The following is a 22,135-nucleotide window of genomic DNA, read 5'->3' on the forward strand; positions in this document are numbered from 1 at the left end:
TGGCACCATGAAGACCAAGGAGCTCTCCAAACAGGTCAGGGACAAAGTTGTGGAGAAGTACAGATCAGGGTTGGGTTATAAAAAAATAACCAAAACTTTGAAAAACCTATGGAGCACCATTAAATCCATTGTTAAAAAAACGAAAAGAATATGGCACCACAACAAACCTGCCAATGGAGGGCCGCCCACCAAAACTCACGGATCAGGCTAATATTACAAAACTCACGGTAGGGCATTAATATTATGAATTTTGTATTTTGAATTTCGCGCTTTGCAATTTCACCGGATGTTGTCGAGGTGGGGTGCTAGCGGCACGCCTAGCCCAAAGAGGTTCAGAGAGGCAACACAGAGACCAAAGATAACCCTGAAGGAGCTGCAAAGCTCCACAGCAGAGATTGGAGTATCTGTCCATAGGACCACTTTAAGCCATACATTACACAGTTGGGCTTTACGGAAGAGTGGCCATAAAAAAGTCATTGCTTAAAGAAAGAAATAAGCAAACACATTTGGTGTTCGCCAAAAGGCATGTGGGAGCTTTTTGGCCATCAAGGAAAACGCTATGTCTAGCGCAAATCCAACACCTCTCATCACCCCGAGAACACCATCCCCACAGTGAAGCATGGTGGTGGCAGCATCATGATTTGGGGATGTCTTTCAACGGCAGGGACTGGGAAACTGGTCAGAATTGAAGGAATGATGGATGGCGCTAAATACAGGGAATTTTTTTGAGGGGAAACCTGTTTCAGTCTTCCAGAGATTTGAGACTGGGACGGAGGTTCACCTTCCAGCAGGACAATGACCCAAAGCATACTGCTAAAGCAACATTTGAGTGGTTTAAGGGGAAACATTTAAATGTCTTGGAATAGCCTAGTCAAAGTCCCGACCTCAATCCAATTGAGAATCTATGGTATGACTTAAACCCATCCAACTTGAAGGAGCTGGAGCAGTTTTGCCTTGAATACTTATGCATGCTCAAGTGTTCTGTTTATTTTGTCTTATTTCTTGTTTGTTTCACAATAAAAAATATTTTGCATCTTCAGAGTGGTAGGCATGTTGTGTAAATCAAATGATACAACCCCCCCCCAAAAAATCTATTTTAATTCCAAGTTGTAAGGCAACAAAATAGGAAAAATGCCAAGGGGGTGAATACTTTTGCAAGCCACTGTAAGTCACTTTGGATAAGCGCATCTGCTAAATGACTAAAATGTAAGCTTTTGTTGTGTAAACATTTGTGGTGCTTTTGTTGTTTGGAATAATTATGCTTCGAGAGAATGACATAGCAAAGTGCACAAAAGAAAAGAACAATTTTGAATTCATAATCAAATTTTATTTGTCACATGCTTCGTAAACAACAGGTGTGGACTAACAGTGAAATGATTACTTACGAGCCCTTGCCAACAATGCAGAGAGAAAGAAAATACCGAAATAATAGAAAAGTAAAACATAATAATAAAAGTAATTCACGACTGTGTTGGTGTGTTTGGACCATGATAGATTTTTTATTTAACCTTTATTTAACTATGCAAGTCAGTTAAGAACATATTCTTATTTACAATGACAGCCTACCGGGGAACAGTGGGTTAACTGCCTTGTTCAGGGGCAGAACTACAGATTTTTACCTTTTCAGCTCAGGGATTCGATCCAGCAACCTTTCGGTTACAATGCTATAATCACTAGGCTACCTGCCACCAATAGATCCTTAGTGATGTGGACACTGAGGAACTTGAAGCTCTCAACCCACTACAGCCCCACCAATGTGAATGGGTGTGTGCTCGGCCCTCCGTTTCCTGTAGTCCAGAATCAGCTCCTTTGTCTTGCCCACGTTGAGTGAGAGGTTTTTGTCCTGGCACCACACTGCCAGGTCTCTGATCTCCTCCCTAAAGGCTGTCTCATCGTCGTCGGTGATCAGGCCTACCACCATTGTGTTGTCGGCAAACTAAATGATTATGTTGGAGTCGTGCGTGGCCAGGCATCGTAGGTGAACAGAGAGTATAGGAGGGGACTAAGCACGCATTCCTGAGGGCCCCCGTGTTGATGGTTAGTATGGCGGGTGTGTTGTTGCCTACCCTCAATACCTGGGGGCGTCCCGTCACGAAGTCCAGGATGTAGTTGCAGAGTTAGGTCTTAAGTCCATGGTTTAGTCCCAGGGTCATTAGCTTAGTGATGAGCTTGGAGGGCACTATGGTGTTGAACGCTGAGCTGTAGCCAATGAACAGCATCCTCATGTACTGTTGCTGTTCCTTTTGTCCAAGTAGAAAATGCATTGGAGTGCACTAGAGGTTGTGTCATCTGTGGATCTGTTGGGGCTGTATGCAAATTGTTGTGGGTACAGGTTGTCTGGGATGATGGTGTTGATGTGAGCCATGAACAGGCTTTCAAAGCATTTTTGGCTACAGATGTGAGTGCTACAGGATGATAGTCATTTAGACAGGTTACCTTGGCATTCTTGAGCACAGGGAATTTGAATTGAGACTTGAATAATTGTATTTAAAACATATTCTGGTTATTTGTCCTAATTTGTTTTTAACTCTATTTATTAGGAAAGTTAGAAGCCTAAAAACAAGTTTAAATATAGGTGTACTGTGTTCATGTCTCACGCCATGGTTTTTATGTTCTGCGGGTTGAAACTAGTTGTTTTAAAATGTGTTTTATTTTGTTTTATTTGTATGTAAAAATCTGGGCTGGACTGGAAAGTTTCACTTGAACAACCCTCTAAGTCGTAATTACAAGTGGGAAACCACATACCTTTTCAACCAAAACATGACAACAAATCCAATTTTGACAATTACAAACGTATCAATTTGGATAATGTAGCTAGTTTTACCATACTGTCAATGTTAAGCAAACTAGATAACTTTATTATGAGCAACGTTAGCTAGCAAACAAGCTAGCAAAAATCTTATTGGTTAAAGAATTGGTCTGACTTCAAATGCACTTGAACACAATCATGTCAGACTTACGACTTCCCACGAGCACATGAATGCCCCATCATTCAAATGTTTCATAGGTTACGCATGATCATTATGACAGACAATTTATAGACAGTCTATAATGTAAGACATTAATTCTTATTCAACACATGGTTAGATTTCCAACAGTTCCAACAATTTTCAATGTCCTTATTAATAAACAATTTCTCCAAAAAATTGTTTTCTAGACCACTGCTCAGGCCAGGAGATCCAGCCTGTGTTTGCGCTGGTGCCACTTCAGATGGTTCAGTTGTTTGAAGCTGAGTCCACACACAGCGCAGCAGTACGGTCTCTCCCCAGTGTGAGTGCGCTGGTGCACCTTCAAATTGTCTGCCCGAGCGAAGCTCTTGTCACACATAGTGCAGCGGTGGGGTTTCTCCTGCGTGTGAATACGCCGGTGCAGCTTGAGGTTCCAGAGCCGACTGAATTTGTTCCCACAGATGGAGCAGCAGTAGGGCTTGTCTGTCATCTGGCTGCACTTGTGCCTCTTCAGGTCAGGGAAGGAGGTGAAGCCCTTGGAGCAGTGGCTGCAGAGGTGGAGTCCCTCTGCCTGGTGGACCCGCTGGTGGACCTTGAGGTTGCAAGCCTGGGTGAAGGTCTTACCACACTGAGTGCAGGAGTATGGAGGCCCAGATCCTGACTCTGAGACTATACCCGTTTTGTGTGTCTGCTTGTGGGCCTCAAGGGAGCCAGAGTCTGAGAATGTCATGGTGCATTGATTGCAGGCGTGACGCTTCCCCCCTCCTCCCATTACTCCTCCTGCTGTTACCTGCCCTTGTGAACGATCTCTGAGGTTTAGAGAGTGTCCAAAGTTGTCAGGGGCACCATACAGGCTCTCTGTGTTGTTGTTGTGGGCTGAGCTTCTAGAGTGGATGGAGGTTAGCCTCCTGTGGCCAGCTCTGCTACCTGACTCTGGGACACCGTGTTCAGGGTATAAGACACTAGAGTCCTGCAGGTACCCCTCCTCGTTGATCAACAGGCAGTTCCGGACACCCACCTCTGGGTGGGGGGATGGCGTTTTGCGACCCCACCTGCTCCCTCCGGCTCCGATGGGGAACAGGCATGTGGGAGCGATGGTGATGGTCTCCCCCCTCAGACCCCCCCAGGTCCACCTGGTAGTGACCCACAGCTCCGTAGCTCAGCCCCCCCAGATGAGACGGAGAACCAGGAAGCCTATCCAGCCCTTCCACGTCTAGACGATGGCCTCTTCCAGCACCGCCGTAACCAGACTTCTCAAAGCCACCCCCCCAGTTCCTCCATGCTGTAACGGGGTTGGAAGAGAGGTTGGCTGGGGTCCGCTGGGTTTCCCTCTGGGCCTGGTGGTTCAGGCCCCTGGTCTAGACCAGATCCCCAGTCAGCCTGGCACTGCTGCAGCTCCTGCTCACTGAAAGTCTTACTGGGCCCTGAGATGTCTGAACCATCGGCCCCTGAAAACACAGGGGACATGAGGTATTATAAGCATTACTATTTAAGACATTAGAACTAGTAGAAACAGTAGTAGAGTAACTGTAATGTTAAATCTATACTTACAGCTTCAAGTTGACTTTACATGTGTAATAATAAATACATTTGGAATGACACAGCATAATATAAGTTACTCTTCTTATCATTCTCTTAAACCTAAAGGTAGGCAATTGTCTATGTTATGTTTGTTGTAAACAACTCACCGTCCAGGCAGACGTCCCATCTCTCCCGTAGCTCAGTGTTGTGGAGAGGCTCCTCTTTCAGCAGGCTGTCCAGCTTCTGACCTGTGACCTCTGTGGACTGGAAGAGCAAATTAATGAGTTGATTCTAACTAAATGATGGATAAACTGACAGTGACTGAATAGAGCTGACATGATGGTTCTCTATTCAGAACTCTCCTCTGGGACCCCCAGACATCTCACAACTTTGTCTTAGCCCTGAACTAGCATACCTGATTAGAGTAGTGAAAGCCTTGATGATTCGTTGACAATTTGAATCAAGTGGGCTAATTCTGGAACAGTTCAAATATGAGGAGAGGTTGGACAAAGGCTGCCCTATTATTCCTGACAGACTATCTGTTCTAATATGTTTTCTGAAATATATTTCTACCTGAATGTCCTGTAACACTGCACCCTCCACCCTTCACATGTGTTTAGTCAGTCCCCTACCTACCTCAGAGGTTCTCCTAGGGCTGGTGGCCTCTGCCTCCAGATCATTGAAGGTTGTTTCCCCGGCCACGCCCCCACAGCTGCTCCACTCCTCCCCTAGTACCTTCTCCTGCTTCAGGCCACGCCCCCTCTCCGCACCTTGCCACAGGTAAACAAAGAGAGGATTTTATTTACTAAAAGGTAAGGCGAAAGCAACATTGTGGATGCTGTGAAGTGTTTTTTGCATCAGTGCAGATGAAGGAAAGGAGGCCTCTTATTGAGATACCACTAACTCCTTTCTTAAACCAATACTGCCTCGTCACCAAAGTATTAAAGGTACAGATTACATCAGTCACACTTCAGAGTGATTCCTCCATATTGTCTTTAGATGTCTCTCCTCACCTGTCGGTGAGTTTCCAGAGCTTCCACCTTCCTCATCAGCTCTCCCACAGCCTGCACACTTCCCCCTCTGGCCTCCCTCTCTGTCCCTCTCCCTTCCTCTGTTCTCCGACCGCTGTAGCCTCTTCTTCAGCGACTCGACCTGCTCACGGCTCCGGGACACCTCCTCCAGGAAGCCGTCCTCCACCAGCCTGGTGATCTCATATATGGCTGACTTTAGGACCGTCTCCATGACTCCCGAGAGCTGGGTCTGGAATGTGAGGACAAGGTTCTCCGACATACTGCTTGTGTGTGTGTCTTTTTCACAGATCAATTCACAGTGGGATCTGCACCAAGCATCTGTGCTTGTAGGAGCTAGTTAGGACTGCGTGTGTGTGATCCTAAAGTGAATCTCTTCAGAGAGCCCTATTATTCAGAATAAGTGGGTAGAAATATGCCATGTCCATCACTGAGACATCGCGTATCTGTTTCTCTGTCCAACAAGAGTGACAGCTCCTCCCAGCTCGCTAACAACCAAGTGGCGAAGACAGTCCAGCTTAAAAGAGTGCAACAAATGTTCAACAAGACGGTCAAATTGCAAGGTTCACAATGTAACAGTTGTCTGGGGTCGTATCCAGGTTGCTAAAGAAAAATAGCTAGCTAGCTAACATGCTACTACTAGCCGTGTTGCTAGTCAATAAAGGGATATTTTGCACCATAAGGTATTGTTGATTCAAATCGTTATTACCAAAAGGCTGAAATCACTTGCTGAGCATGGGGTTGGTTGTTTTTTCCAGATAATATACGGTCTGGTGGGCGGGATGAATCGCTTCCGTGTAGATTTCCTGTAAATAATTTCCACGATAAATAGCCTACTAATCAGTATCCGAATTTTATAATAATAGCAATATTATATTTTGAACATTATTTACAGTAAACGTAAGAACAAACACAGTTTTTCTTAAAATAAATGTCGTCTTCTCTCTCCAGTAAGGAGCGTTCCAATGTAGATTGTCCCACTACCCGATTCGTAGGTTTGTTTCCGGAAGTGCTGTTGTTTTGTGGATGCTTTTTGTGTTGACTCTAGCTAGTTAGCTAACTACCATAACCTTGTTTTCTCTCAATACCTCTGGCATTTATATGTATTCGAATAGCTTCATATACAGTAAATGCAACAACTTAAATCGCGGAGTGATAAAACATGTTATTAGGACCGTCATGGAGAGAGACAACTTCCAACAGTAGCTAGCTTTGCTAGCATGCTAACGTAAGCTAGATAGATTCCTAGCCTTTTGCTAGACTGGATCGTAACACTGACTCACCCGAACAAAAGTAAACGTTACCAACTGTTAACTGTAGCTAGCTACTCATAGACAGTTTTCCATGATGTCTGAAGCCATCGTAACCTTCCAGTCTCAGCTCTCCGGAGTCATGGAGACGGTTTTCAAGGCTGCCATGTACGAGATCACCAGGCTGGTGGAGGATAGCTTCCTGAAGGAGGTGTCCCGGACCCGGGAGCAGGTCGAGTCACTGAAGAAGCGGCTGCAGTGGTCGGAGAACAGACGCAGGGATAGGGACAGAGAGGTAGGCCGTACGGGAAAGTGTGCGGACTGTGGGAGAGCTGACGAAGAAGCCGAGGAGAGAAGCTCTGGAACCTCACAGACAGGTGAAGAGCGAGAGAAATCTGAAGACAGTATACAGTCCTTTCAGAAAATATTCATACCCCTTGATTTATTCCACATTTTGCTGTGTTACATCCTGAATTAATGGATTACGTTCATATTTTTCTCACCCATCTACACACAATACTCCATCATGACAAAGTGAAAACATGTTTTTAAAAAATGGTTGCAAATACAGAAATATCCAATTTACGTACGCAGTCACGGTGCTTTGTAGAAGCACCTTTGGCAGCATTTACAGCTGTGAGTCTTTGTGGGTACACTTCTAAGAGCTTTCCACACCTGGATTGTGCAACATTTGCCCATTATTATTTTAAAAAGTTCTTCAAGCTCTGTCAAATTGGTTGTTGATCATTGCTAGACAACCATTTTCAGGTGTTGCCATAGATTTTCAAGTAGATTTAAGTCAAAACTGTAACTTGTCCACAGAGACATTCACTGTCTTGATAAACAACTCCATTGTTGATTTGGCCGTGTTTTAGGTTATTGTCCTAATAAAAAGTGAATTCATCTTCCAGTGTCTGGTGGAAAGCAGACTGAACCACGTTTTCCTCTAGGATTATGCCTGTGCTTAGCTCCATTTAGTTTTTATCCTGAAAAACTCCCCAGTCCTGAACAATTACAAGTATACCCATAGCATGATGCCACTATCCTTGAAAATATGGAGAGTGGTACTCAGTAATGTGTTGTGTTGGATTTGCCCAAAACATAACCCTTTGTATTCAGGACAAAAAGTGAATTGCTTTGCCAATTTTTTGGAAGTATTACTTTAGTGCCTTGTTGCAAACAGGATGCATGTTTTGGAATATTTTTGTTCTGTACAGTGCCTTGTTGCAAACAGGATGCATGTTGTGGAATATTTTTATTCTGTACAGGTTTGCTTCCTTTTCACTCTGTCAATGAGGTTAGTATTGTGGAGTAACTCCAATGTTCTTGGTCCATCCTCAGTTTTCTCCTATCACAGCCATTGAACTCTGTAACTGTTTTAAAGTCACCATTGGCCTCATGGTGAATTCCCTGAGCGGTTTCCTTCCTCTCAGGCAAATGAGTTAGGAAGGACGCCTGTATCTTTGGGTGTGTTGTGGAAATTACCACTAAGGACCCCAAAGTCAAACTTAAATGAATTTATGTTTATTCACGTCAGCGGAGAGATTACAGACAAACAGCACTTTGTGTGGAAGTTAGTCAGAAGCTCTGATGAGGTATTTCCCCCTCAGCATATTTATACTATCACTACTTGTTACACAAAGATAGCCAAGTACATCGTTTCTCAGCAAAGTGTTTTCTCCCAGAGACCGGCTGCTCAGGAAGAAAACACCTAGCAACCACAGAGTCTGGGTATTCAGCCAATAATTCCACTCCCGCTGAGCTGACCTTGTGAGAGTGTTAGCAATTGATGTTATTCTTCAGTAACACTAACTTCAAAGCAAATCGGGGAGAAAAATAGATTTTTTTGAGAAGGACAAATCATAGATGTTATGCTGGGAGGTAGATGTTCAGTCTCCCCTGTCCTCAACTTTTCTCCACAGAACAAAGAATCAGGACGCCACTTATAACCCTCCACCCTAGCCTGGGGTTGACCAATCAGAAGTCCTTGCAGTACAACTGGGCCAATGGCCAAATAACAAGTATCCTGCTCCAGACTCAATGTACAGACCAATGAAAACATGGCACACGTAGCTCTGAGTTCAGGACAGATATTCAACAGATTCTAAACAGCTGTTGAACTGAAAACCAACTATTTCCATTGACAATTCCCTATTGACAATTAAGTCTAGTCCTCTCGTCCTCTCATTCCCTGCATTGTGTATTTATCTTCAAAATATTCTTATAAGAGCAAACTTCAAATACCCTGTCTGTCGATGGCGGGCGCATTTCTAAGTATGCAGCAGGTAAAACATGTATAATAAGTGTGAGAGACTGTAAGCAGAAAGAAACAGTAAAATTCCACTACAGGTGTATTGTTACACCATCCAAAGTTTAATTAATTACTTCACCATGCTGAAAGGGATATTCAATGTCTGCTTTGTTTATTTTACCCATCTATCAATAGGTGCTTTTCTTTGCGAGGCATTGGAAAACCTCCCTGGTCTTTGGGGTTCAATTTGTGTTTGAAATTCACTGTTCGACTGAGGGACCAAACAGATTATTTTATGTGTTGGGTACAGAGAGGAGGTAGCCATTAAAAAAAGACTGTTAACACTGTTATTGCACACAGAGTGAGTCCATGCAACTTATTATGTGACTTAAGCACATTTTTACTCCAGAACTTATTTAGGCTTGCCATAACAAAGGGGTTGAATGCTTATTGACTCAAGACATTTCAGCTTTACATTTTGTATTAATTTGTAAACATTTAGAAAAACAATTTCATTTTGACATGATGGGTTATTGACAAAAGAAAATCTATATTTAATCAATTTTAAATGTATGCTGCAACACAACAAAATGTGGAAAAAGTCAAGGGGTGTGAATACTTTCTGAAGGCACTGTATACAGTAATATATTGGTTATTGAAATACAGTAAGTTAAATGGATTTACACCCGATAACAGATTTACGGTAATGGAAATACATAATCGGTCACTGATGTGTACTACACAGAAATGCATAATTATGGATTTGAATGTCATTCTCTTCATGGTGATGTATCCTGAATAGGTACACAAAGGTAGAAATATGTAATATCATCCATTGCATGTACACTACCGTTCAAATGTTCGGGGTCACTTAGAAATGTCCTTGTTTTTGAAAGAAAAGCAAGTTTTTAGTCCATTAAAATAACATCAAATTGATCAGAAATACAGTATGGACATTGGTAATGTTGTAAATGACTACTGTAGCTGGAAACGGCTGATTTTTTTAATGGAATAGATAGGCGCAGTGATGTGTCCTATAAGGAGCATTGGTGGCAAATCTGATGGCCGAATTGTAAAGAACATCTAGCCACTCGAGAGAACCCTTACCTGCCGATCTATAAATTACGTCTCCGTAATCTACCATGGGTAGGGTGGTCATCTGAATCAGGGTTAGTTTGGCAGCTGTGATGAAAGAGGAGCGGTTATGATAGAGGAATCCAAGTCTAGATTTAACCTTTGCCTGCAGGTTTGATATGTGCTGAGAGAAGGACAGTGTACTGTCTAGCCATACTCCCAAGTACTTGTATGAGGTGACTACCTCAAGCTCTAAACCCTCAGAGGTAGTAGTAACACCTGTGGGAAGAGGGGCATTCTTCTTGCCAAACCACATGACCTTTGTTTTGGAAGTGTTCAGAACAAGGTTAAGGGCAGAGAAAGCTTGTTGGACACTAAGAAAGCTTTGTTGTAGAGCATTTAACACAAAATCCAGGGAGGGGCCAGCTAAGTATAAGACTGTACCATCTGCATATAAATGGATGAGAGAGCTTCCTACTGCTTGAGCTATGTTGTTGATGTAAATTGAGAAGAGTGTTGGGCTTTGGGGTACTCCCTTGGTGACAGTGGCTGAGACCGCAAATGTTCTGACTTTATACACTGCACTGTTTGAGAGGGGTAGTTGGCGCACCAGGACAAAGACCCCTCCGAGACACCAATACTCCATAGCCAGCCCAAAGTAATGGAATGGTCTACTGTATTAAAAGCTTTGGCCAAGTCAATAAAAATGGCAGCACAACATTGCTTAGAATCAAGGGCACTGGTGACATCATTTACAACCTTTAAGGTTGCAGTGACACATCCATAACCTGAGCATATAGAATACTATAGACATCAAGGAAGCCAGTCAGTTGATTATTGACAAGTTTTCCCCAACATTTTTGATAAACAGGGCAAAATAGAAATTGGCCTATAACAGTTAGGATCAGCTAGATCTCCCCCTTTAAAGTACGCACTGTGGCTGCCATCCAAGCAATGGGAACCTACCCAGAGAGGAGAGTGAGGTTAAAAAGGTCAGAGATATTCTTGGCGATGATAGGGGCATCGACCTTAAAGAAGAAAGGGTCTAAACCATCTGAACCAGATTCAGTTTTTCTGGGGTCAAGTTTAAGGAGATCCTTTAGCACCGCGGTCAGCCTGCAGGGAGAAACTTTGTAGCGGGGCAGGGGAAAATCATGGAGGAGCATCAGGGATAGTCACATTAGAAGGGGTGGGAGATGAGGAAATGTTGGACGGGCAAGGAGGCATGGCAGAGTCAAATAGGAATCCTGACTTAATGAAGTGGGGATTAAAGAGCTCAGCCATGTGTTCCTTGTCAGTAACAACCACATCATCAACATTAAGGGACATGGGCAGCTGTGAGGAGGGGGGTTTATTATCCAGGTCTTAATTTGCCAGAATTTATTGGGGTTAGACCCACAGAGAGAGAACTGCTTCCTTCCTGATAGCCTGAGTGCACTTATTTCTAATTTGCCTGAACGGGAGCCAGTCAGCCTGAGTATGCATGTGCTGAGCGATTTACCAAATGGAATTCTTGAGGTGGAGTAACTCTGCCAGATCACGGTCAGACCAGGGACTGAACCTGTTTTTAATTCTTATATTCTTTATGGGCACGTATTTGTTAACGGTACCACTGGAAAATATCAAAAAAGAAGGTCCAAACGTCTTCGACAGAGGGGATCATGCTGATTCTACACCAAATTAGAGGCCAGATCATGAAGGAAGGCTTGCTCATTAAAGTTTTTTAGCAAGCGTCTATGACAAGTCAGGACAGGTCGCTTCACTGAGCAGCCATTACGAACACAGGCTGTAAAACAGTGACCACTAAGGTCATTACAGAAAAAAAACAGATCAGGATTATTTGTAAGGATAACATCAAGGAGAGTATGTTTTCTGGGTGTTTGGAGTCATAACTTGTGGGATTGGTAATAATCTGAGAAATATTTAGGGAGTCCCATTGCTTTAGGACTTGGTCAGGTGGTTTAAGCATGTCCCAGTTTAGGTCACCTAGCAGGACAAATTCAGACTTAGTGTAAGGGGCAAGGAGAGAGCTTAGGGCATTTAGGGCACAGGCCGGTGCTGATGGTGGACGATAACACCCAGCAACAGTCAACAAAGAGCTATTTGAATGTTTTTAATGCGTAAAACCAGCAAATCAAATTGTTTGTGGACAGACTTGGTGGAGACAACTGAGCACTGAAGGTGATCCTTGGTAAAGATTGCCACTCCACCACCTTTGGAAGATCTGTCTTGCTGAAAAAGGTTATAACCAGAAAGGTTAACATCAGTGTTCAAAACATTCTTTCTTAACCACGTCTCAGTAATGACCAACACATCTGGATTGGAGCTGTGAACCCACACTTTCAATTGATCAATTTTAGGTAATAAGCTTCTAGTGTTAACGTGCAGAAAACCCAGGCTTTTACGAGAGCAGAAATCGATGAGGCAGATATCAGAATTGGGGCTAGCAACAGTAGATGGGTCAGGATGTACAGTACGTGCACATTTCCAGATATAATCAGCAATAATACAATCAGGGCACGGCAGAGGACAGGGAGAGCTCTTCAGTGTTGATTTCATAACATTTGAATGTGCATTAGATAGCAACAAGATCATATTGTACAGCAATTTCATCAGGTAACATGAATACAAAGCTGGCGAGAGGTGGTTAGAATAGTACAGTAAATTTAGTACAGTAAGTTAGAATAGGATGGGAGGCCAAGAGTCCGTGTAACCAATAGAGAGTCAGAGTCCCGAGTGTGGGAACAAACACACTGTCCCACGGTTGGGTAAACAAGCAAGTTCATAGTCAACAAAGCACGCAGGAGTCATGAGGCAAATAGCACAAAGCACAGGTGATAAATATAACAACTTGGGGCTAGCTATTGTAAGTTCAGAGTCACTCGCCTCACAGTGCATGTGTGCTGGAGGCGAGCGAAAGCTCTGGAGAGAGGGGGGAGTGTGGCGGGGGTACCTATACCAGACTGGGAGACAGGGCAGGGCAGACGGTGAACAGATCGCCAGGTGGAATCCAAGCAGCAGCACAGCGGGCAATGAGAGTAAGTGTCACACCCACTTGGGAGAAGCTTTTTTCGGGAGGCAGATTCCTTGTAGAAAATCCCAGCTAGCTAGCTAACGTAGCTAGCAAGTCTCTCTCCGTCTTTTCCATGTGGAAAAGGAGGTTGTTAGCTAGCGATTGTTACTTTTTTATTGTACAGTATAGTACATTATACTACTCTAGTCTGCTCTACTGTAGTGAAATGTACTGTACTGAACTATGCTCTTTACTGTACTGTCCAAACTTGTGAAACATAAACGTCTATGATTGGTTGTAGATTTCGTCATTAGAATAATAGCCACCAATCATGGGCGTCTATGTTTGGGCCAAATCAAGGCTGTAGATGTTGAAATCATGGCCGGACCAGCACCCAAAACGACGTGTGTGGACGTTAAAATCAAGGCCAGGGTGGACTGACCAAATTTCAACTACTTTTCAAAATCCATGGACGTCCGGTGTCGATCGGTGTTCAGTGGGTGAGGATGTTGGTTACAGTAAATGGAAAGAGAGGGGGCTCATGGGTAGGTGTCAGTAAGAGCAAGAGAGGTAACAGAAACTGGAGAGAGAAGAGGCAGTGACTGAGAGGGAGGGGTTGGCCAGACTGTTTACACACTCTTGCTTTGACCACCAGACGACAGAAAGAAAGAAAACCGTTATGAGCTGAACATAAGTATGCCAGTAGAAGGGAGGACAGACTATGATTTCCCAATGTAGCCAATTCAGTTGGAGTATCAGTCATTCTGATACTGATTTGGTAACAGAATAACGAGTTTTAATCACTTAATAATTCAGAAACAAATTGATATCAGTAAAAACACTAACTAATTGGTAGGTATACCATTACTTGTAACTTCTGTAAACTTTCATTATCCTCCCTCATGAGGGAGAGAAATGAGAAAATATCTTAAACATATGTTGGGTTTTGGTTACGGAATTACAAGGCAAAGTTTCTTAAACTTACAGAAGCCAAATCATTTCTCCAAAACGAAATATGTGTTTATTACTTGTGACAGGGGTCTTTACTTCAACATTATTGTGTTCTGATGTATTTCTCTTTGTTTACCTGTGGCCAGGTGTGGAGAGGGGGCGTGGCTTGAAGCAGGAGAAGGTACCAGGGGAGGAGTGGAGCAGTTGTGGGGGCGTGGCTGGGGAAACAACCTTCAATGATCTGGAGGAGGCTGAGGCCACCACCCCTAGGAGAACCTCTGAGGTAGGTAGGGGACTGACTAAACACATGGAGGCTGAGGCCACCAGCCCTAGGAGAACCTCTTGTATCTAGGGGACTAAACACCTTGGAAGAGTGGAGGGTGCAGTGTTACAAAATGCTCAGTTAGAAATATATTTTAAAGAACATATTAGAATTGTGAGGAAGAATTGGGCAGCCTTTTTCAAACCTCTCCTCATATTTGAACTGTTCCAGAACTTAAATACTTGATTCAACTTGTCAACGAATCCTCAAGCCCTTCACTACTTGAATCAAGTATGCTAGTTCAGGGCTACGACAAAGTTGTGAGATGTCTGGGGGTCCCAGAGGAGAGTTCTGAATAGAAAACCATCATGTCAGCTCTATTCAGTCACTGTCAGTTTATCCATCATTTAGTCAGAATCATTTGCTCTTCCAGTCCACAGAGGTTGGAGGTCAGAAGCTGGACAGTCTGCTGAAAGAGGAGCCTCTCCACAACACTGAGCTACAGGAGAGATGGGAGTTCTGCCTGGATGGTGAGTCAGGAGTTTACCACAAATATAACACAGACAATTGTCTACCTTTTATGATGATGAGAATGATAACAAGAGTAACTTTTATAGTATGCTGTGTCATTTCAAATGTATTCATTATTATACATGGAAAGTCAACTTGAAACTGTAAGTAGACATTTAACATTACAGTTACTCTACTACCATTTCTACTATCTCTAATGTCTTAAATATTAATGCTTCTAATGCCTCATGTACCCTGTGTTCTTCAGAGGCTGATGGTTCAGACGTCTCGGGGCCCAGTAAGAGTTTTATTCAGCAGGATCTACAGCGGTGCCAGGATGACTGGGGGTCCGGTCTAAACCAGGGGCCTGAACCACTGGGCCCCGAGGGAGAGCAAGAGGACCCCACCGACCCTCTCTACCGCCCTCGTTACAGCATGGAGGACCTTGGGGGCGCCTTTGAGAAGTCTGGTTACAGCGGTGATGGTGGTAGCGACCATCTTCTAGACATGGAAGGGCTGGATAGGCTTCCTGGTTCTCCGTCTCGTCTGGGGGCGCTGAGCTATGGAGCTGTGGGTCACTACCAGGTGAACCTGGGGGGGTCTGAGGGGGGAGACCATCACCATCGCTCCCACATGCCTCGCCCCCATCAGAGCCGGAGAGAGCAGGTGGGGTCGCCAACGCCATCCCCCCACCCGGAGGTGGGAGACCGGAACTGCCTGTTGATAAACGAGGAGGGGTACCTACAGGACTCCAGTGTCTTGTACCCTGAACACGGTGTCCCAGAGTCAGGTAGCAGAGCCGGCCACAGGGGGCTAACCTCCATCCACTCTGGAAGCTCAGCCCACAACAACAACACAGAGAGCCTGTATGATGCCGCTGACGACTTTGGACACTCTCTAAACCTCAGAGATCGTTCACAAGAGCAGGTAACAGGAGGAGGGGGGAGGCGTCATGCCTGCAATCAATGTACCATGACCTTCCCAGACTTTGGTTCCCTCAAGGCCCACAAGCAGACACACAAAATTGGTAGAGAGTCAGGATCTGGGCCTCCATACTCCTGCACCCAGTGCGGTAAGACCTTCACCCAGGCCTGCAACCTCAAGGTCCACCAGCGGGTCCACCAGGCAGAGGGACTCCACCTCTGCAGCCACTGCGGCAAGGGCTTCACCTCCTTCTCCGACCTGAAGAGGCACAAGTGCAGCCAGACGACAGACAAGCCCTACTGCTGCTCCATCTGTGGGAACAAATTCAGTCGGCTCTGGAACCTCAAGCTGCATCAGCGCATACACACACAGGAGAAACCCCACCGCTGCACTATGTGCGACAAGAGCTTCACACGCGCAGACATTTTGAAAGTGCACCTGCGCATCCACACCGGGGAGAGACCGTACTGCTGCGCTGTGTGTGGACTCCGCTTCAAACGACTGGACCATCTGAAGTTGCACCAGCGCAAACACAGGCCGGAACTCCTGAACTGAAAACAAAAAACTTTGATTTTTGTTCTTTAGCATATGCTTTTATCCAAAGCGACTTACTTTAATGCATTCATCTTAGGATAGGTTGGTTCGTTATTATTTTATTTGACATTGAGATCATTTGTTTATTAATATGGACATTGAAAATATGAGCTGTTGGAAATCTAACCATGTGTTGAATAAGAATGTATGCCTTAAATGATAGATTGTCTGTCATAATGACCATGCCAACCTACCAAACATTAGAATAATACTGCTTTCATGACAAAGTGTGCAGTGGTGTAAAGTACTTAAGGAAAAATACTTTAAAGTACTACTTAAGTAGTTTTTTGGTGTATCTGTGCTTTACTATTTATGTTTTTTACAACTTTTACTTTTACTTCACTACATTCTTAAAGAAAATAATGTACTTTTTACTCCATACATTTTCCCTGACACCCAAAAGTACTTGTTACATTTTGACAGAAAAATGGTCCAATTCACACACTTATCAAGAGAACATCCCTGGTCATCCCTACTGCCTCTGATCTGACAGACTCACTAAACACAAATGCTTTGTTTGTAAATTAATGGCAGAGTGTTGTAGTGTGCCCCTGGCTATCTGTTAAAAAAAAAGAAAAAAATTGTGCTGTCTGGTTTGCAAATACAAGGAATTTAAAATTATTAATACTTATACTTTTGATACTTAATTCCATTTACTTGTAAAAACATAAGTATATTTAAAACCAAATACTTTTACTCAAGTAGTATTTTACTGGGTGACTTTCAGTTTTACTTGAGTCATTTTCTATTAAGGTATCTTTACTTTTGCTACAGTATGACTTTTGAGTACTTTTTCCACCACTGCAAGTCGGAAACTGAGTTAAAATTAAGTTATTTGCATAGAGCTTCCTATTTGTTGATTTGGATACTTTCCAAGTGGGAAACTTGGGTATCATCTTCCTACAACGAGTTTCAAGTTGTACATTTCTGAGTTTCTTAGTTCCGACATGTCACGAATGCAGCATATGCCTCATATTTTCTGTTCATCAAGCTTGTTTTCTACCCCAGTCACTAACCATACTGTAACCATGCATTTTCTTCCTGTACATAATACTTTGTTAACTGAATGAATTGAACCTGAATTGCCGTAATTGTCTTGTATGTACATTAAATATTTTGCTCCCCATGTAGTCGGTGAATATATCATTCCTTAAAGACATGCTTCTGACCTTTGGCGACTACTAAGTATTTTTTAAACCTCCCGCTTTGGGCTGGATGTGTCAATCTGTAGTTCATACATGCAAAATCTATGATCGGAATTACTGTCTAACCTCAATTAGCCACGGAATCCTTAGTTTGAAAGTGACTGTTTTTCTGGAAGCTGTGCTGGGCCATTTTCCCTAACATTCTCCACACATGCATTAGCCACATAGTAATTACAGTTTAGCCAATGAGCTTCAGTCCCCCTGTCATTTGAGTGACAGCTAGCAAGATGCACACACAGCAAAGCGAGAGATCAATGACATGGTGACATATCTGCACATATGTGATGTAGTACGCAATTATCGGAACCACTTTTGGCTCGTGAGGGCAACTTTCAGAACTTCTTGCTAAAGTGTACAAAAGTACCAGATAATCCCTTTAATTCTATTGGTAAATATGTTTAACTATTTGTATAGTTTATAGCTTACAAATATAGTGAACTATATTTTCACCATAGATAGACGAAGTAAAGTAATTAGAGAAGTAATTCTCTACCCCACACATATGTATAATTTGGCGCAAACAAAAGGTTTCACTTGTTCTATTAACGCGTTTCTTAAAACGTTTCCTTACCATGAGCACGTTGATCACGCAGGGCCACCGTACAGCAGAAGGGTGACGTGCGATTGAAAACAATCGAATTTCCGGAATCCATCGTCGATTAGCATGTTTTTTTCGATTTCTTCAATTAAAACAAAGATCTGGAGACAACTACCCCATGTTCATGAAGTGATGTCAGCCTTTTGGAATAACGTTTTTAATCAATAGTACTGTATGTTGCAAAATATCCCATTATTGACTTGTAACAAGGCTAGTACCAGTGTCATGTTAGCTAGCTAGCTTTTCTTTTTTTACCAAGCCTGATACGACCCCATTTTTGTCTGATACCTTGTTTGTTACCAAGTCGAATTTTACGATGTGACCGTTTTATTGAACCTATGTTGCACTCTTCTGCGCTGGACGGTCTTCGCCACTTGGTTGCTAGCTAGCTGGAGGAGCTGTCACTCTTATTGGTTAGAGAAACATACGTGATAGACATGGCATATTTCTACCCACTTATTATGAATAATAGGGCTATCTGAAGAGATTCACTTTAGGATCACACACACACAGTCCTGACTTGCTCCCACAAGTACAGATGTTTGGGACAGATCCCACTGTGAATTGATCTGTGAAAAAGACACACACACACAAGCAGTATGTCAGAGAACCTAGTCCTCACCTTTCAGACCCAGCTTTCGGGAGTCATGGAGACGGTCCTAAAGTCAGCCATGTATGAGATCACCAGACTGGTGGAGGATGGCTTCCTGGAGGAAGTAAGACGTGGTCAACAGGAAGTGACACGGAGCCACCAGGAAGTGGAGTCTCTGCGGACCTTGCTGCAGCGGGCAGAGAGTCAGCTGAAGGATGTCAGTCAGAGGACCAGGTGTGGAGACTGTGGCAGGACAGATGTCTACAACGAGGAAACAAACGACAGACCTCCAGGAATACAGGACAGTAAGTGGGGGCTTCCTTTGAGTCACAAAATACTTTTAGGTATAACCAAGGGTTAAATGGTGAATGTGTAGGTATTGCAGCTGTTTCCAAAATTGGTTGCTTCTCCCTATGACAGTTTATAAATAGCTATGCTCATCTACCACTGTTCTTTCCCAGCCTAAGGTTGGCTCCCACAACCACAATATAACCGATTAGCCTATACCTTTTGAGACATACTTTGAGTTCAGGGGGTGTATGTTGTTGTCTCATTAGTAGTGCTTTCATGAGTTGCACACCGTAGCAAAACGTTTTGCACCTGTCTCACCTGTCTCCCCAGGTGTGCTTCTACTGAGCGGGTGTGACCTGAAGCTGGAGGAGGAGCCAGAGGTCAGGTGGAGAAGCTGTGGACAGGAAACAGTGGAGTCATCACAGGTACCAGCTAATCCAACTCCTCCCACTCCTCCAGCTCCCAGTCCTTCGCTGGTAGGCAGTGTTAAGGAGGAGGAAGGGGAGGAGGACATAGAACCATGGAGAATCAAGGTGGCCATACAGCCGTCTGCAGCTCACACCTACACAGAGGAGCAGCGGGACTCACACTCACTCGTTCAGAGTACAGGAGACTCTATTGGGTTTCCCTCTGTGGCCCCAGAGGCCCAACAGGTCACCCAGACACCCAGACTAGCAGGGCCATCTCAGAACCAGAGCAGAGGACCCAGCAATGACGGTGACAGAACGAGGAGTACAGCCTCACCGGTGTGGATAGGCCGTAGAATATTAGACACGGATACTGACGTTCACAGACAAGCTCAGTCGAACCTACGACTGGTAAGAGAGCCTCTGTTGTCCTCTGAATCGGCAGAGGCGAAGCAGCTAGCTAGAGATTTCGCTCCCCCAACCAATCCCAGCACAGCGGGGGCCTCTGTCTCCTCCTCATCATCAGGCTGTCATGTCTTCAGCTCTCTAAACTACAGGATTCCTTCCAAATATAAGCCCAGCGCTCAAACCCTGCCGCGCATGAGAGTATACAGGGATGCTGCCAAGCGGGGCGGCTACCCGATGTACAACAGGGGGACTGCCCAGGGAGGGCTCACCTCCTCCCAAACCCCAACCCAACAACAAGGGAACCACCAGCATCACCACCCTGGGAGGCTGGCCCTCCGCTGCCCAGTGTGTGGTAAGGTCTTCCCCCATCCCAGTAGCCTTAAGGCCCACCAGCAGACCCACACGGGGGAGAGGCCGTTCATCTGCGCCCTGTGTGGCCGGAGCTTCACTAAGTTAAGCAACCTGAAGGCCCACCGGCGCGTTCACACTGGGGAGAGACCTTACAGCTGCTCGGACTGCGGCAAACGCTTCACACAGAAGTGCAACCTTAAGAGGCACCAGAGGATTCACATGGAGAACGATATATGATGTGGGCGGGGAGGAGTGTGTGGGTGTGGGAAGGAATGTGGGTGTGGGCGGGGAGGAGTGTGTGGGTGTGGGAAGGAATGTGGGTGTGGGCGGGGAGGAGTGTGTGGGTGTGGGAAGGAATGTGGGTGTGGGCGGGGAGGAGTGTGTGGGTGTGGGAAGGAATGTGGGTGTGGGGCGAAGGAGTGTGTGTGTGGGAAGGAATGTGGGTGTGGGGCGGAGTGTATGGGTGGGGAGGAGTGGGTGTGGGGAGGAGTGTGTGCCAGGGGTGTTGGTTGTTAATTTGACCCATTTTATTGCATAAATAGTATATAGTTTGTTATTCCTTTATATCAATACTGTTGGTATGAAGTTAGACATGATGTAGGATAGATAAGCTGTGTGTTCCCCCATGGTGTTGTCTACAGTTTTTATAATAATGTATAGTCATTTACATTTCTATAAGTGAATTGAAGTTTCTCTAGACCTAGTTCTCAGATGAATGTTCTACCATAGATGGATAGTGTGGTAGCTAATAAACGCTTGTCTTTTAAAATCTGAGCACATGACAATGCTCTATCCATGTTCTTGTGAGTGTCCCAAATCAAATGTAGGCCTATACAACATGTAATCGAATATGTATACCCTATAAAATGTAACATAAAACATTTTACCTTGGTCAATGAACAATGGCTGCTGAGTGAATAAGGTCAATATTGCTTGTGAATGGAGATTGTTTTTGTATGCTGTTTGGGCGCGGCACAGTAGATTGAACTAAGTGGATTAAAAACAAAATACATCTTTATGAACAAAGATTTGTATGAGAACATACAGCATGGTTGTATTGTGAAATCAAAATCATAGCTGTGCACTGTTCGCATTGGAACTATAACATACAAGGGATGGATACGATAGTTTTATTTTATAAGTAAATGGGGTGACGGAAGAAATAGTTTTTGACTAAACTAGATATAGGCTTAGGATTTGTTTGTGGTTTGAAATCCAAATTAAAGCAGTCAAGCGTGTTATTTTGTGTCTGATTTCTGTCATTTATTTGATTCAGTACTGTGTCGGGAATATATTCTTCCCTGGTATAGTGGTGTAGTGGTATACTGGTATTCTACTTTTCTGGTCAAAAGTAGGGGATAGGGTGCTATTTCACTGACCAGGGCCCATAGGGCTCTGGTCAAAAGTAGTGCACTATATAGGTGATAGATAGGGCACCATTTTGGACTCATAAAAACTTTATAAACAGGCATTTAAAGAGACTACTACCTCTGGTCCTGCAAACAGACCTCTCCTGGACAATGCTGATTGTGTGGTTTGTGTCCACAGTATTACGTTAAAGGTAATCTCTTTTATTACTACTGGTAAATATAACATTGTTAATACGTTTTTAGTTGTGATGAGAAATGTACAGTGTAATGTATATCTCTTGGAAAAATAATGTACGTGTTCAAGAGTTTAGATGCTGCTGATGATTGACAGATCTTAAAACGCCTGGAAAGGTATTTGAAGTATCAACTAACCACATCATACGGTATGTTACAGCAATTTGTCAGTCGACGACACATTCGATGACGTGGCACGCAACCATTGGTTGTTGTGTCGCCTCGCCTTAGCTGTGAAACGGGACCTAAGATTTCTACTTGACTGTATATATAGATATCCTATGAAATTACTAGATGGGATCTGTCATTATACTGCAAAGTTCCATACTGGGGCCAAATGGCAGCCATCTTGG

The 22,135-nt window shown here is 44.0% G+C and overlaps 3 protein-coding genes across 3 annotated transcripts; 2 read left to right on the forward strand and 1 right to left on the reverse strand.

Moving 5' to 3' along the window:
- Positions 1 to 2,837: 2,837 nt before the first annotated feature.
- LOC106602250 (uncharacterized) lies at positions 2,838 to 6,165 on the reverse strand. Its single transcript, XM_014194769.2, has 4 exons — positions 5,483 to 6,165; positions 5,106 to 5,239; positions 4,637 to 4,733; positions 2,838 to 4,396 (listed from the first exon to the last, which is right to left on the reverse strand). The coding sequence occupies exons 1-4, from the start codon at positions 5,757 to 5,759 to the stop codon at positions 4,203 to 4,205; spliced, it is 702 nt and encodes a 233-aa protein (XP_014050244.2). The 5' UTR covers positions 5,760 to 6,165; the 3' UTR covers positions 2,838 to 4,202.
- A 676-nt stretch (positions 6,166 to 6,841) lies between these two features.
- On the forward strand, positions 6,842 to 17,452 carry LOC106602251 (oocyte zinc finger protein XlCOF8.4). Its single transcript, XM_014194770.2, has 4 exons — positions 6,842 to 7,124; positions 14,183 to 14,319; positions 14,732 to 14,828; positions 15,077 to 17,452. Exons 1-4 carry the CDS (start codon positions 6,842 to 6,844, stop codon positions 16,285 to 16,287), a joined length of 1,728 nt encoding a protein of 575 aa, XP_014050245.1. The 3' UTR covers positions 16,288 to 17,452.
- Positions 17,453 to 18,125: 673 nt separating this feature from the next.
- LOC106602249 (myeloid zinc finger 1) lies at positions 18,126 to 20,470 on the forward strand. Its single transcript, XM_014194768.2, has 2 exons — positions 18,126 to 19,026; positions 19,343 to 20,470. The coding sequence occupies exons 1-2, from the start codon at positions 18,729 to 18,731 to the stop codon at positions 20,413 to 20,415; spliced, it is 1,371 nt and encodes a 456-aa protein (XP_014050243.1). The 5' UTR covers positions 18,126 to 18,728; the 3' UTR covers positions 20,416 to 20,470.
- Positions 20,471 to 22,135: the final 1,665 nt, after the last annotated feature.

This window comes from Salmo salar, chromosome ssa04 (genome assembly GCF_905237065.1).
Source record: "Salmo salar chromosome ssa04, Ssal_v3.1, whole genome shotgun sequence".
In the NCBI taxonomy this organism is placed as follows: domain Eukaryota; kingdom Metazoa; phylum Chordata; class Actinopteri; order Salmoniformes; family Salmonidae; genus Salmo; species Salmo salar.